At 34.5% G+C, this 17,023-nt stretch overlaps 1 protein-coding gene across 2 annotated transcripts in view; it reads right to left on the bottom strand.

Annotated features, from left to right (window-relative positions):
• LOC136826906 (major facilitator superfamily domain-containing protein 12-like) overlaps window positions 1-17,023 on the bottom strand; it is a 106,305-nt gene that overhangs the window by 10,012 nt on the left and 79,270 nt on the right. Inside the window, exons 1-2 of one of the 2 annotated variants that reach the window (XM_067084436.1) lie at window positions 13,026-13,266; window positions 4,248-5,300 (exon numbers count right to left, since the gene is read on the bottom strand). In XM_067084436.1, the coding sequence (XP_066940537.1) occupies window positions 4,248-4,364 (117 nt within the window). In that variant the 5' untranslated portion in view covers window positions 4,365-5,300; window positions 13,026-13,266. Of the gene's footprint in view, window positions 1-4,247; window positions 5,301-13,025; window positions 13,267-17,023 lie in introns of those variants that run through there. The other variant, XM_067084435.1, reaches the window with a different exon arrangement.

The raw sequence follows: 17,023 nt of genomic DNA, 5'->3' as shown, positions 1-17,023 counted from the left end.
TTTCCTTTCTGATAACTGATCTCTTTTTTCTGTATTTTCTATTACCTTCTATTGCTTCTTTCAAATGAATACCATATTCTTTGAAAGCTTGAACATCAAGTCAATGGACTCTGTGGGCTTGTGTCATATGAATAAGGTTCATCTTTATTATTATTATTATTATTATTATTATGTCCAAAAATCCATTTTTCTCCTCTGCAATTCTAGTGCTGAAGCATTCGACTGGTAGGTCAGCTGGTTTAGATTAACCCGGCTTTATGCCAACACGCCCCCTTACTAAGTGTGGTAAAATGTTAAAGGGAAAAAAAGGACTGCTGTCGACTTCTGTCCTCTGACCAACCAACCGGGAACAGTAAAGACTTCCAAGATTCAAAGGTGTCATTTATCTCGCATGAACGCTATTATTGTTAGAATTAGTTTTGCTCTCTCAAGACCGGCAGATTGTAAAAAGAAAAAAAAAAGTAGAATCTTTAATGACATTTAATGTATTGCTTCAGGGTTTTACTTTAGGTAATTCTACCCTCGATAAAAGCTACCCTTTATTTAGAATTTCGATTTCTTCTAATAATAATACTCACAATGAATCGTCGATCCATTTGAGCAGCATTAAGAAAACGGGTCATTTCAGTAATGTCCCAAATCACAACTAAAACCACACGTCATCATAAAGGGCCACAAAGAAAAAATGACCCATTTTTGAATGAACATTTCGTGGAACAGGCCAATCTTCTTACAGCAATAATGCCTGACATCCCACGACAGCTGTAATTGCCCTGTTGCGCGTAGCTTCCGCTAGACGTCTAGTTTGATCAACCTTCCATGACAATCAAGGTCAGGGCAAGTGGTCTTTGAGGGCGACCGACTGGTAACCCTAGAGCTCAGCCTTAGGTTGCAGTTTTCTGTCTGCTGAGGACCGACTTGCCAAGGCTACAGCCCTCCTCCCTACGGCGTCCCAAGGTTAGTTTAAGTTTTCCAATGTTACTGCCAGGTGGGACGTGTTTCATCTTCATGTTTACAGTTACGGAAAGCGGGCGGGTTCTGTTGCGTCTTCTGCACATACATATACACTATTAATTTGACAAAATTTGATTTTTCCCTGACATTGCTACCTTTGCTTTTTCCTTGGCCATATTGTCAATTTGGATGATCATGTGCAGAAGAATTGTCATGGCTAATTTGAACAGGACTCACAGTTGCAGTATTCTTATAACTGAAAACACTCACACAAACAAACAATAGCGTACAAACGCGCGAGCGAGCGAGTACGACAGTAAACCGCTACATTATAGGAAAAAATAATAACCAGTTTCGGTCGGATGTGTGCTACAAATGGAATGTAGAGAAGAGTCTCACCCAGTAACCACAATTTTTTCCTCCTTTCTCTCTCTCTCTCTCTCTCTCGCACGCACAAAAACGTATTTCACCGTAACCAGCGTATACGGGAACATGTGTTGACTTATCTCAGAAAAGGCACGAATCTAAAAAAAAAAAAAAAAAAAATGTTCTCACGATTCCGGGGAGATGAGTTTAAATTTAAGTCACGCTGATGATGAGACAAAAAAAAAAAAGAGAGAATAAGGAACCGTTTGCTTCGGTTGACAACCGAGAAGAACGCGAAGACCAAGGATAATTATTATTTTTCTCCTTCGTGTGACGGTGTCCTATTAAAATGATGGATAAGGAAAACTGTTTTTCTTTTACTATACAGAATACACAGCATGAGCTTCAAATGAACTAAATGGTATAATTCTACAAGAATGAGGGTAATGAAAGATAATAATCCTGTACGGAATACTTTGGAATAAAATGAACAAAAGGATACTTTTCTACGAAGGAAAAAATTAAATGATATTGTTCTACAAAAAAATGAGGAGGTTGAAGGAAGATAATGCTATACGGAATACTTCAGAATAGAATGAACTAAATGATATTTTTTCACGAAGGAAAAAAGGAATTTTCGTCCTGCATATCATGTTGTGCTATAGAAATTAAGGAATAATAATCCTATCCATTTAAAGTTTTAGAAACTGAATCAACGAAATCGTAAGAAAAAACTCTTCTTGACTATTCGAGATTGACAGGAAAGCAAAAGATAAAAATTATTTTCAAGAAAAAATTCTCAGAACTGAATCAACAGAAAGGATATTAATATCTTATGCATAATAAAGCTGTAATTTCCAGGATATTCATCGTAATTTGCATAATAATTCTAATATAATAATTCTGTCCACCGGAACTTCTTGAAACGAAATAAACGGAAGGGGAAGAAACTAAAAAAAAAAAAAATACTATTTGAAATTTCGACTCTGTAGGCACACTGAAGGAAACCTTTAATATCCTTATGCGTGGGAAAGTTTCATGCCAAAATGAAACGGAGTATTAAATTCTAGCAAGAACTTTCTCTTTCTGAAGAAGTTCGTTTTATCGTGGAAAGAAGAAATCATTCCGCGAAGTCTGCTTGCTGCACTGCCGCCGTGAATTTCTTGAAAGATATCTATCATCTCTCCGTCGAAAAAAACAGTTTTTTTTTGCATAGTAGAAGATAAGTTCATGGTACATGCAAGTGTTGCAGACTGATTGTATTCAAACTTCTTGTGAAAAATAATTAGTTTATCTTTATCACGTTTTCTTAATATTTTCATTTTTGGTAACTGCCAAATACTTAAAATTCAAGGCTACAGAACCTTATCTTAAATTAAACAGCATTTTATTCCTTAGTCTCTCTCTTTTTATCTTGATAAACACACACACACACACATATATACACATATACATATATATATATATATATATATATATATATATATATATATATATATATATACATATATATATATATAAATATATGTCTATATATATATATAAATATACATATATATATATATATATATTATATATATATATTTATATTTATAAACACACACGTACATATATATATTATTATGTATATATATTTATATTTATATATATATATATATATATATATATATATATATATATATACAGTGTATATATATATAACTACTTTCTAACCCTATACGACAAAACTCGTCTTTCATCACAACAAAGCAACTGAAGGAAACAGAAGGTGACCCAAAACAACCTTCTATTTATAGCCACACACACACACACACAAGCCATTTCCTCATTTGCGTAACCCAGAGAAACGGGTTGTGCTTAGCGCATGAGTAGATGGATACACACACACACAAAACACACAGACACACACACACACACACACACTAACCCTTAATAAACCTGTTCTTCCACCTTTTAACCTCCAGACAGAAAAAATCAAGAAGAGGCATACCTGTTCCTGGGTGCTAGGTTCACGGAATATGTAAATAGACAAGTCAGATTCGTCGTCAGAAAATCGTAATTTTATTTGTAAACGAAATAAATAATAAGTTATTGAATTTTTATATATAACATTCGTGTTAGATGCGGATTGATATACTAATAAATAATTATTCAAATAAAAAAATTATTATATAAAAAATGAATAAGTAACATCGTCTGACAAATAAATAAATGTGCAAGTAAATAAAAGAATACATGAGAAAATTTCGCTCTAATAGCTAGTAAATAAAAAGATTTTACTTCTTTAACCTAGAAAGGCCTTCATTTAAAAACTTAATGAATATCTCTCAATATAAAAATGAATATCTCTCAATATAAATTTTATATTCGAAGGCAAAAACCTAACTTGATGAGAAATGGACTGAGTGAGAATTTGTATTCTACAAATTTTCCATTTAGTAACTCTGAGGATATAAAACCTAAGAACTATAAGAATTATGCGTTTTTTCATATAATATACGTTGTTTTTATTCTTTGAAAAAGTGCTTATCAATTTAGTACCCTTGTGTGGTTGATACTTGTCAATGTTCACTCAATTTAAACATTAATATTAATGATAATAGTAAAACTGGTAAAGTTGTCCATTGGTATTTTTAATAGAAGATACAATTTAGGCCGAAGGCCAAACGCTGGGACCTATGAGGTCAATCAGCGCTGAAAGGAAAATTGAGAGTAGGAGGTTTAAAAGGTGTAACAGGAGGAAAATCTCGCTGTTGCACTATTAAACATCGTTAGAAGAGGGGATATTTCGTAATGAAAGAAGAACATTGACCTGTTTTCCTAAGACAAAAAAAAAGCAAATTCATGGAAGAAAAAGGAAAGAAGAGAAACCCCCCCCTCGAAGGAGCCTTACGCAAGTGGGGCAGGTCAAAAACACCACCACCAACCTTTTCATAGAAGATGAGGAGATATGTGAACCACATGGAGGCGCAGAGGTCGTTGAAAACATGACCTAAGCCATAGCTCAGCTTTGTGAGCCACGGCATTGTCTTCTTCTCCTCCATGGTTTGCGAATATCCTTGAGTCCTCTTCTAGGCGAAGGCAAGTTTTTGTGGGTGCGAGGTTTCCCTTTTTAAAGCTTCCAGTGAAACTTTTTTTTATTTTTCAAAGTTTCCAACTGCTGCACTTCGCGTTATTTGTAAGTGATTTTTTTTCTTAAGTTTCAGTTCCTTCAGTTCTCGTAATTGTAATTTTTTCAAGTTTCCAGTTTCTTTGTTTAACGAATTTGTTAAATTGACGCTTTTTACGTTTTCAGTTTCTTCAGTTCACTTATTTTATACACTTCAGTTCGATGTTTTTCAAGATTCACATATATTGTTACTTGTGAAACTTTTCGAGATAAGTCATTTAAATTACGAATTGCAAAGTAATTTTGACAACGTAAATGTTCAGGCTTTTATTTTTTCTTACTTTCGAGGTTGTCTTTTCTTCAGTTCACGTATTTGTGTACTTTATATATCTCTTTTCAATTTATATATTGTAACCTATTTGCAAATGTGTCAAAGGTAAACTGTAAAGTTTCCTGAGTTTGAAAATTCTGTTATTGTTCCGGAAACGTGCTAGAAAGATTCAGTTTATATTAAAAGGCCCACATTCAGATGAATGGAAAAGTTAATAATAAACAATTTTCGAAATCTGCTAAAGAAATCTTAACGAAGTGCCGGCAATTTCTAGTCGCTTTTCCACTGAGCTTAACTTCAACCATCCATGCGCAGAGTTCTCATGGGGATCTAACACTGGGAAGATCAGCCCGGCGTCTGTGATTGCAGCGAGGGAGCCTATGGTTGTGGCGGGTACCGCTGGCGTCTCTACAATGATGTGGTGGTGTTCCATGCGGGTACACCGAAGGTGAAGACTCCTACTCCTCGCGGCGAGAATAGGAAGAAGAGGAAGAGACGAGTCTTGTTTAGCCCGCGCTCGCTCCGGCACTGCCACGCGCTCTGCAAAGAGAGATGAATTTATATCAGTGGCGGGATCCTAGGGCAAGCTCGTTTCCTTCTCGGAACATCATCGACGCGCCGAGAGAATAAGAACACGCTCACAAATTCAGTTAAAAAGTGATAATTGCCGTTTCCGGATTTGCAGCGGCTCTGTGACGCATGAAGGTGTGACTTGTGATTTTTAGCGCTAAAAGACTACCTTTCACTCATTGCTCATAAAGATTCTGTTAACTGAAATGCTTAAGGATTCTCTCTCTCTCTCTCTCTCTCTTACCCTGCTGCGCTAGTCAAAGAGGGTGCAGAGAGTTGTGGAAACTGGTTTGACAGCACACACATACGCACACACACACAGGCTGCGGTGCATTTCGCAAGCACAAAGGAAGCACCCATAACTTGGTATCTGGCGAGGGGATAGAGCGAAAGTAACTATATTACAGGTAAGCAGGAGTAAAAGTGGTTGAAAAAATAGAAAGGTAGAATACAGTAGGAAACGAAAAAGAGGGGTTAATACACACACATACACACACATGTACAGTATATATATAAATCTAAAATCACAATGACACATATATATATATGTTGATTTATATATATAAATCTAAAATCACAATGACACATATGTATATATGTTGATTTACCAAGATGAAAACAACACACACACACACACACACACACACACACACAACACACAACTATGAATTCATCAACATACGTACATACATACATATAATTAAGAAGATACTACCACAGTAATATTCATTCATTACTTATCTTCAAAAGCAATATTTATCTACTCAAAAATACCCAGGAATTGTTTGAAAACTACTGAAATCCAGAGGTAGAACTTGAGCATGAGTAACATCGGCCTATCTGGAAAGCCCCACTTACTTTGATAGTTGGGCTTTGGGCCTAACAGGCTTTCCTCCGCATTATCCACTTTCATATGTGGAGACCAGGACCTACCTCAGCAAGTGGGTCCTGATGGAGGCATTGGGCAAACCTTTCGTTTTCCTAGAGCACCACTGTTACGCCTACGATAAGGTGAACTGTGAAACAGGTTCCTAGATTCCTAAATGGTGCCTGTTAGGAATATGCTTTCGAAGATGAGATTACTCTTGACAGTCGAATAATTTGCAGATAAGTACTGTAGATATCAAACAATTTTACTTGCATCTCATTTCATATATTCATTTGAAATTCCTTTGTATCTATTTTGATTTTATTCGCTCTTTTAACCACCTTTCTTCAACTTCCCAAAATTTCACGTTTAAGAAAAGTGCTTGTTTTGGTCACATTGAATAATTTCTCGCTTGTTCATAGTCAAATTGTTAACTTTAAAAATTTAACAAATGTATTATGGCTAACATTTACATCACCTATATAAGATTGAATATGCATAAATGTTACTGGGTCTAATAGATCATTAAATACCACCAATAAATATAGTAGGAAAATGCGTGTTCAGTGTGAACGTACCTCGTGAAAAGTAGGAAAGTGTTAAAGGCACCCAAATTAGTAACGTGAGAGATAAAACGGGGTCAATTTCCACACGCAAGCCCACATCACGGATCAGCTGGTCGCGGTTGGGCGGTTAGATTCCAGAGGTCTACACCAGGCCAGCTATTTCCTTTAATATATTCCTACACTGACGGGTCGTCTTTGGAAAAGGCCCACACCAGCATAAGGCCACCTAAGGCTAAACTAGGCAACAAACCAAGCAAGGACCTCTTTCATATGAGTCTAATTTTCATATGAGTCTAAAAGAAGTATAATTTTTTTCTAATTAATCAATAAGTTTCTATTCTTTATCAGTATTATATGAAATTATAGGCTCTTTATTTGCAATAGTTTTATGCACAGATGGATGCTTTTAATACCCTTTTTTTACCGTAAATGTTGTGATTTACAGCGCCGGTTACTAATTGCATTGTCAAACCAGTTCAGAATGCTGAATTACCCCTTAGTTCCATTCCTAACTTCTCAGTTGATGTCTATCTGCTTAATATTTGAACATTTTCTCTCTCTCTCTCTCTCTCTCTCTCTCTCTCTCTCTCTCTCTCTCTCTCTCTCTCTGATGTTTAGGAAAGCTTTCTTTCTTAATTAATGCGGTAAGCCCTTTACACTCTCCGATGTTCTATGAGCCACTTTAACCTTATATTTTTCTCTCTAATATTTGAGAAACCTCTTAATATTCTCTCTCTCTCTCTCTCTCTCTCTCTCTCTCTCTCTCTCTCTCTCTCTCTCTCTCTCTCTCTGAACAGGGTGACAGGCTCATAATTCCCTTTGATTTCACAACAGGATTACAGCAAAAACCCACAATCTAAGCATGAGAAAAAATATTTAGTTACCCTCGATCAATAATTATCATTAAATCATTGAGTTCAATAGAACATTGAAATTTCCTTATCGACGTTTGTTGTTTTACCTCATCATTCGTTACTCAAACGAGGATGAAAAAAAAAAGAAGGATGAAGAAACAACAAAACACACACACACACACACACACACACACACACACACACACACACACACGCCCGCACGTAATTGCAGGCTTAGATTAGGAGTTATTTGTCCGCCAAATCTTGTAGTAATGGTGGGCTGGTAGCATCCGTTACTAATACAGAAAACGGGAAGGAAACACGCTTGCCCATTAAACCTAAAAAGGCGCCCACATATGCAGAATGAATGCATGAGCTATAGGCTGTCTCACTCGTTTATAATGTTATTATTTGTTTGGTCGGTATAAAAAAAAAATTACAGGTTTGTGGCAACAGAGTTACGTTAAAGACAGTGAATATAGCTTGTTTTTTCTTGCAACACTTGAAGAAAATAAATACACAATGTAAGAGAGGAAACACTGACGCGTTAGTTATTGGAAATAGCTTGTGTTGTTTTCCTGCCACTCTTAAAAAAGGATAAATAAACAAAGCAAGATGTAAGTAATAACACGCAGACTTATATGTACACGCTCAGTGTCCTTGCATGGTTTTTTGGTCGATTTTACTGTTGCTTTTTTTCATTATTCCCGTTATTAATCTTTTACCTTCTGCTCATCTCCTCAAAAGCATCCATTTCTTGGAAGAGCTCTGCTTTGTAGGGAAAGATTGATGATTATGATAATGAAGAGGAAAGAAACGAAGTAATAAAAGAGAAACGCAACTTGTACCTAATCATTTTGTCACTAAGCGAATCTGAACGTGAGTGGCTAACATGAAAGTGAGTGATGATATTATAGTTATCGTCTCAAGCTGAAGCTTTATATTCTTTCTTCTTTTTATCAAGAAAGAAATATATCATCTGTTCATGAAGCGAAATCTTGAAATTTTGTATCCTAATGCTAAAATTCCAGTCTTCAATGCAGGAGATACGAACTTCTAAAATTAAAGAGGGTCCTTTAGTGAAGTTTACGCTAAAATCTCTTTTCGGGACATCAGTCAGTGATAGAGATGAATGCTACGCACGCGCTCATTAAAGTATACGCATTGCGCCTATTTGTGTTCACTTATGTAACGTATTTTTGTATGTTTAGATTTTTTTGTGTTAACTTATATAACGTATTTTTGTATATTCTTCAGATTTGTTGTGTTATATCACTGTTATCAGTATGTAATTCTGTGCTGGACGGATACAAAATTCTTGTTTAGTTTTATTCTTTTTAGGAAAGTACTTAACAACTAAGAGCAAAGGTAGAATTTAAACATATGGGATAATCTTGTCTGAAAGGGAATTTATAACAGATATCTACTTGGCAGTCAATGTCTTCTTTGAGTAAGAAGCTGTAGGAATAAAAGTAATTTTATGCCTCTGGTCGCTCATCATATGAAACTGGCATAATTTTGCAATACATTCGTATTTTCGATTTTTCGTTCTACTTTTCTAGGAAAAGAGCGAAGGATTTCCCTTGGAATAGATTGTAACATTTTGTAATTGACCTCCAACCTGGTGGTTTAAATGGAACAGTTGCCATTCCAGAGAAGATGAAGAAGAAGAAGAAGAAGGAAAAGAAGAAGTAACCTGAACAAAACAAAAAGATAAAAGGGTGATGACGAAGCATTAATGAACTGGAAATTAATGAAGATAAAAGCAAACGTCAGTAAGAATTAAGTAAAACGAATGAAAATAAAAGGAAAAGGATAATGAATTAAATTCTAAGAAGAGATAAATAAAACAATGAAGAAAACGGGAGGGAAGCCGCATATTTAAAATGAAAAAAAAAATTAAGAAAATTGAATAACCAAGAAGAAGCGTGCAATGAAACTGCATAGAAAAGGAACGTCAAAATAAAGATAAAACTAAAAAGAATAAATGTGGTATACGTAACAGACACAAAAATGTAATAAAAAGAACGGACCCCAAAGGAAAATGAGCCGAGGCGTGACTGAATACAGGGAAGCTTTCACAGCGTCACGCCCCCCTTCCCCCCAAGAAAATTCGCTCCACTGATTGTGAAAGAGGAGAGAAAGGATCTTAGGTTTTCTTTATTCCCAAAGTGTCTGTCTGAATCAACCATTCACCAACTTCCGTACATATATTTAACACACATTACTCCATCGACTTTATTTGCAATTTTCTCATTTTGGAAATGCTTTCAAACTTTCAACTAGATTTTGTAGCTTCCCTTCAGTGTATGTCTTGCGGTTGAAACTGAACTCGTAAGCACTAAATACGGAAAAATTAAATTACAGGAGAATTACAGCGGACGGAATAAGTGAGTATTGAAATATAAAAAGATGAAATTAGATAAATTGCAGCGGACTGAACTTGAGATCGCTGAAATATGAAAGCATGAAATACATGAGAATTATAGCCTCTTGAGTTTAGTGAGCGCTTAAATATGAAAGTATGAATTACATGAGAATTACAGCCGCCTGAGTTTAGTGAGCGCTTAAATATGAAAGTATGAAATACATGAGAATTACAGCCGCCTGAGTTTTAGTGAGCGCTGAAATACGAAAGGTTGAAATTACGTCAGAATTACACCCAGGCCTAAATCAGTAAGCACTGCAATGTGACAGGAAAAGAACGCAAAAGAATTATTACGAAACCAATTTTTCTACGAAAAGAATTATTACGAAACCAATTTTTTTACGAAAAAACGAAAGTCCCTATGAATTACTAAGAAACCAAATTGTTTGTTTATTTTTTAATGTAAAGGCAAATAACGGCACCGCATCGAAGGTTAATGCAGACAAATGGAAACGCAGACTAAGAAGGATAGTTAAGGTTTTCAAACAAACATGGAAGCTGTTGTCTGTTTGTTTGTTTGTTTTTGTACACAAGAAACAAAATGGTATTACATTATCGATGGTTAACGAGGGCAGTTGGGCAATCGGAATAGTTTAATTATTAGGTTATATATATATATATATATATATATTATATATATATATATATATATATATATATATATATATATATATATATATATATATATATATATATATATATATATATATATATATATACACATATCACGGTATCAATGGTAGAAGAGGGCGAATATATATCCGGAACATTGAAAACAAATATGACGTTTCATATATAAGAGAATATAAGAGGTATTTCTGGGAACCACAGCGCTGAATCTATTCGTAAAAATAAGAGCAAATCAAAACGCGAGGAAAATAACTGAAAAACAGATACGAGAATACCGCAGATACTATTTAAGAGTATTATAGACCATGACTAAGCATGGTGGGATTTTAGCATTTTCAAAAAAAAATGTGACTTAAAAAATACATAAACATTTCTTGAGTAACAAAGACATTAAACCGGTATTGAGTAGAATTGGAATTTTGCAGGGAAGCAACTTGAAAACTACAGATATGCAGCAATCACACATTATGATGAAGGGCAAAAATGGAAGACTTGCAACTGTTATATTATGGAAACAAAGTCAGAGCTCCCCACGCATGATAACAGAGTGAATTGGCATATTACTGAGCAGTTTTAAATCGCAGAAGAGCTGCTTCAAACAAATATTAGAAGCCGCGAAAGATAACAGTAAAGAACTAATAAAAAGTAAAAAAAAAGAGAAAACAGTAAAGAACTATTAAAAAGCCACGAAAGATAACAGTAAAGAGTTATTTGAAAGTAAAAAAAAAACGATAACAGTAAAGAACTATTAAAAAGTAAAAAAAAAAAAAATACTACAGTTCTGAACTAATGAAAAGAACCACTTATAAGAAAACAACTAAAAAGATCACTGTACGTGAACTCGAGCAGATGGCTCAATCATTTCCTCTCCCTCTTAAGCATAAACTCCACAGGAAAAGCCTTGCTCACGAATCGAGTTCTCACGGGCCACTCTACCGCTTAGGCGCAATAAAGGCATCGTTACCAGCCAGGTTTCGTGGAATTAGCGCCTAAACTCTTCTTCTTCTGTTATTGATGATAATGTTAGGTTAGGTTAGCCTTGTTCCCACTCGGGTTCTACCTCGTTGAGCAGCTAGTGTAAGACCTAAACACTGTATTAGTTTCATATCATACTAATTTTCTACGTTAGTTTGATGTCACTTAAGGAAAAAGTACTAGAAAAGTGTCGAGGTATTGATCGCAGTATAAATGAACAGATGGATAAATTAATAGTCTTAGACAAAACCATTGCCACAAAAATGGTAGGAAGATGTCGAAATATTGGTCGCAGGAGAAATAAATAAGAATAATAGATAATCATAGACAAAGACACTGCCACAAGCAAAAAGAGAAAAAATACATTGAAAAATATATTGATTGTGGCGAATGAATTTTTATTTATCAGTCTATGGCATTAGTTTTCCTGTTAAGTTTACCTTCCGGATGCTTGAAGGCATTCATCTGTAATTTCAGTAGTTCCGGGAAGCGCAATTATTTTTCATCAAAACGATAAGATCCTAAATAACTTTATCGCAATGTAACAATGCTACTTCTGTGACCCTGGCCATGGCACATTGACACCGCAGATTACAATAACATTATAAATACGATTGTTATTTTTGTTATTCTAATGAAATTCCGTAATAATCATATTGTGACGCTTTCTGAAATAATTCTAATGAGTCCTTCCATCCGGGAAGGAAAAGTGTTTCCACGGCAGTAAGGACATAAGTGGTGTGTAATATAATACTGAATGGGTGTATTAAAAATGATTATGAGTAGTTTGATAATTATTTTGAATAAAATAATATAGAGATTTCATGGACCTGGAAGTTCATTTTGAATCTGTCTTTCTTAATTACAAGTATAAGATCTGAGAAGTATTTAATGTAATTTTTGCGAAAGGACATTCATTATAAAAGAGAACGCTGATAATTTACACAAAGGACTCACGCAGAGAAAGAGAGAGCGAAGGTTTTTTAATGTCTTTACTGTAGAAATACTTTGCTGTCCTGTATAATATAATCTCGACCACTGCAATAGTTCTCTATTGACCCTAGTATTCTCTAGTATTCCTGATTCTATCATACTCTTAACTGCCTCTCCCTTAGAACAGTTCGATTTCCTGGCCGGCTGATGAGTTAGAGGAATTTATTTCTGGTGACAGAAATTCATTTCTCGCTATAATGTGGTTCGGATTCCACAATAAGCTTTAGGTCCCGCTGCTAAGTAACCAATTGGTTCTTAGCAACGTAAAATAAGTCTAATCCTTCGGGCCAGCCCTAGGAGAGCTGTTAATCAGCTCAGTGGCCTGGTAAAACTAAGGTTTACTTAACTTTTTTTTCCCCTTAGAACAAAACACAGCCATACCTTTGCCAGCAACTTTCCCGACGCAGATTCAATCCTGGATCACCATAAATGTAGAATATCAAATTTAGTCTTTTTTCAATTCTGACGTTAAAAGATGGTCATATTATGGTGGACACAAGGCAAACTTCCATCGACTGCTGATGTGAAATAGCCCTCACGAAGCCTTCGTTCACCTCTGATGTGAAAAGCCAATGAAATGGCTCCCATACACCTCTGACGCCTAAAAGCAATCAGTACTGTAGTCCCCATCTAATTGTCACGCGCGACCAATGTACTTGCGACTGATAGCTGTGGGTATTTCGCGTGTAACACTTGACCTGCCGACGGCTCTGGCGATCACAGATTAAACGATAAAAAAAAAAAAAAAGAATCCGGTCTTAGGACATCACCACAAGCTTTGAGATATCGAACAATTACCTTTGCATCGGTACGGCTCAGTGAGTTCAAAGAGACGTGGATTTATCTGAAATGTCAGAACTTGAGTATGAGAATCTTTGAAACGGGGCAATAAACTGTGCTTGACTGATTGCCTATCTGGTAGGAATTTTGAACCTACTAAATTTACAAATGGGATGTGCGGCACTTATGCAGTATGTTGGTATGTTCAGTCTCTCTCTCTCTCTCTCTCTCTCTCTCTCTCTCTCTCTCTATATATATATATATATATATATATATATATATATATATATATATATATATATATATATACATTATATATATATATATATATATATATATATATATATATATATATATATATATATATATATATATACATACAAACACACACACACTATATATATATATATATATATACATATATATATATATATATATATATATATATATATATATATATATATATATGCAACTTCTGTCACGGGAATAACGTGATACGAAATGTAAACGGTGTATTTGGTCACGTGGAAAGTGAAACAGTGGAGTGCGAGATCTTTTGCCTCATGTGTACATATGTGTATTATTAACTATTTACGTACATAAATGCATATGCGAATACATACATTTATACACATATACATACTATATATATATATATATATATATATATATATATATATATATATGTGTGTGTGTGTGTCTGTATGCAGATAGATTCATATAAGAATATGTACGCAGCGTGCATGTGTATTTGTATAAAGCAAATTGAAATTCAAATAAACAATCCTGAAAGTTGTAAGAATGGATGTTACGGATGTTGATATCATCATATCCCAAGAATGTAAAGCAAAGTACAAAGAAACTTCCTAAAAACAAAGACAACTCAAATGATCTGAATACCCAAAGACTGATGACGGAGAAAGCGGAAAACCAGACACGTACTCAAACACTCATACATCGCGACTGCGAGGAGGATGTGGATAGTTATCATAAATAGGTCAAATATGAGTCTATCCTTTCTTATCCATCTGGTGTTCGTAGGCGCGGGCATTGCGAGACAGCGACACATTCCTCCAATTCGTCTAAAATCGTTTTGCAGTCTTCCTTTTTGGGGGAGTCATATCCTGGCTTGGGAAATTACACGCCGTGAGAAATAAAAGAGTCCGGATATAGGTGGGTGTGTTTTTAATTGGTTGATGGCTTGCGTCCAAAACGTTGTGTGAGAATGTTGAAGATGAATTATTTTTTAGGTCTTTGTGTACGTCTATATTTTGGATGTTTTTGCAGTACTTGTAAGTAAGAATGAATTATGATATATTCCTTCAGCATAAAGAATTTACAGAAAGCTTATGTATACACATATAAATTTATATGTATAAATATACAAAATCTATACACGTATATATATGTGTATATATATACATATATATGTGTGTTTGTGTGTGTGAGTGTGTGTGCGTGTTTGTATGTTTCATTGATTTTTTCCATTACACAGGATAACTATTCTCACAAGTAGTTTTTAATTATACACACACACACACACACACACACACACACACACACACACACACACATATATATATATATATATATATATATATATATATATATATATAAATGGGAAAAAAGCACGTTAAAACGAAGAAGAAGATATACATATATACTGTATATGTGTGTGTGCTTGTGTGTGGATGTGTCTGTGGGAATATGACATCACGGGCACATGAAGAGACATCATTTTATGATATTCACCTAAAAATTACCGCTGCCTTAACCTTATTCAGCTTTAAAAAAAATAAAACTAGAGGAAATTAGAGTATGAAACAACCTGCGGATGTCTTAGCGAGGCCATGAAAGCAGATTTGGGCCAGAGCATTCCCCAAAATGCAAATATGCAAAAATCAAGCACTCAAAGGCAACTCATAATTTCGCAATTAAGATCCAAACTGCAGATTCATTGGACACGTGAAATTGCCTCACGAGTAAAAGAGATCGTGGTATACCCGCGACCAATGGGTGATCTATATTCTCTCTGTGGTGAAATCACGCGCAGAATTCGATGGCACTAGGCTCCGCTGAGCTCCTGACCTTCGGGTGAACTTGGATCTGCTAGTTGTGCTATGATGAAGTTTATGTTGATGACTGTTATATGAAGTTCATGATGATGGGAATTATGATAAAGTTCGTGGTGACGATTGTAATGATATTCACAATAATGAAAGAATATGATGAAGTTATGATGATGACTATAATGAAGTTCATAATGATGAGAATTATGATGAAGTCCATGATGATGGCTATAATTAAGCTTACAATGATGAGAAATATGATAAAGTCCATGACAAAAACTGTGATGAAGTTCATAATGGTGTACATTATAATGAAGTCCATGATGATGACAGAAATGACGTTTAAAGGATGAGAATAATGATGAACTCCATGATGATGATTATAATGAAGTTTACAATGACTAGAAGTTTTATGACGTCAATGATGATGACTGTAATGAAGTTCATAATGATGAGAATTATGATGAAGTGTATGATGATGATTGTAATGAAGTTCATAAGGATAAGAAAAATGATGAAATCCACGGTGATGACTGTAATGAGTTTCATAATGGCGTGAATTATGAAAAACTCCATGATGATGACTGAGATGAAGTTCATGATTATGAGAATTTTGATGAAGTCCAGGATGATGATTATAATGAAGCTTACAATGATGAGAAATATGATGAAGTCTCTGATGGTCATTGTAATAAAGTTCATATTGTTGAGAATTATGATGAACTTCATGATGATGGTAGTAATGACGTTCATAGTGATGAGAATTATGGTGAAATTCGTGATGATGATTGTAATGTTCATAATAATGAGAACTATGATAAAATTCGTGATGATGACTGAGATGAAGTTCATAATAGTGAGAATTATGATGAAGTCCATGATGATGATTATAATGAAATTCATAAGGATAAGAAAAATTATGAAATCCATGATGATAACTGTAATGAGGGTCATAATGGTGTGAATTATGAAGAACTCCATGATGATGACTGAGATGAAGTTCATAATTATGAGAATTGTGATGAAGTCCATGATGATGATTATAATGAAGTTTACAATGACTATAAGTATGATGAAGTCCATGATGATGACTGAGATGAAGTTCATAATTATGAGAATTGTGATAAAGTCCATGATGATGATTATAATGAAGCTTACAATGATGAGAAAATAAAGTCCATGATGATCATTGTAATAAAGTTCATATTGTTGAGAATTATAATGAAGCTCATGATGATGATGATAATAATGATGTTCATAGTGATGAGAATTATGGTGAAATTCATGATGATGATTGTAATGAAGTTCATAATGATGAGAATTATGATGAAGTCCATGATGATGATCGTTATGAAGTTCATAATGTTGAGAATTATGATGAAGTTCGTGATGATGATTGTAATGAAGTTCACAATGATAAGAATTATGATAAAGTCCATGATAAAGACTGTGATAAAATTCATAATGGTGTGAATTATAATGAAGTCCATGATGATGACAGAAATGATGTTTAAATGATGAAAATAATGA

The sequence above is a fragment of the Macrobrachium rosenbergii genome, chromosome 41, assembly GCF_040412425.1.
Source record: "Macrobrachium rosenbergii isolate ZJJX-2024 chromosome 41, ASM4041242v1, whole genome shotgun sequence".
NCBI lineage: Eukaryota > Metazoa > Arthropoda > Malacostraca > Decapoda > Palaemonidae > Macrobrachium > Macrobrachium rosenbergii.
Note: the sequence above shows the minus strand (reverse complement) of the source record. Positions and strands in the feature narration are given on the sequence as shown.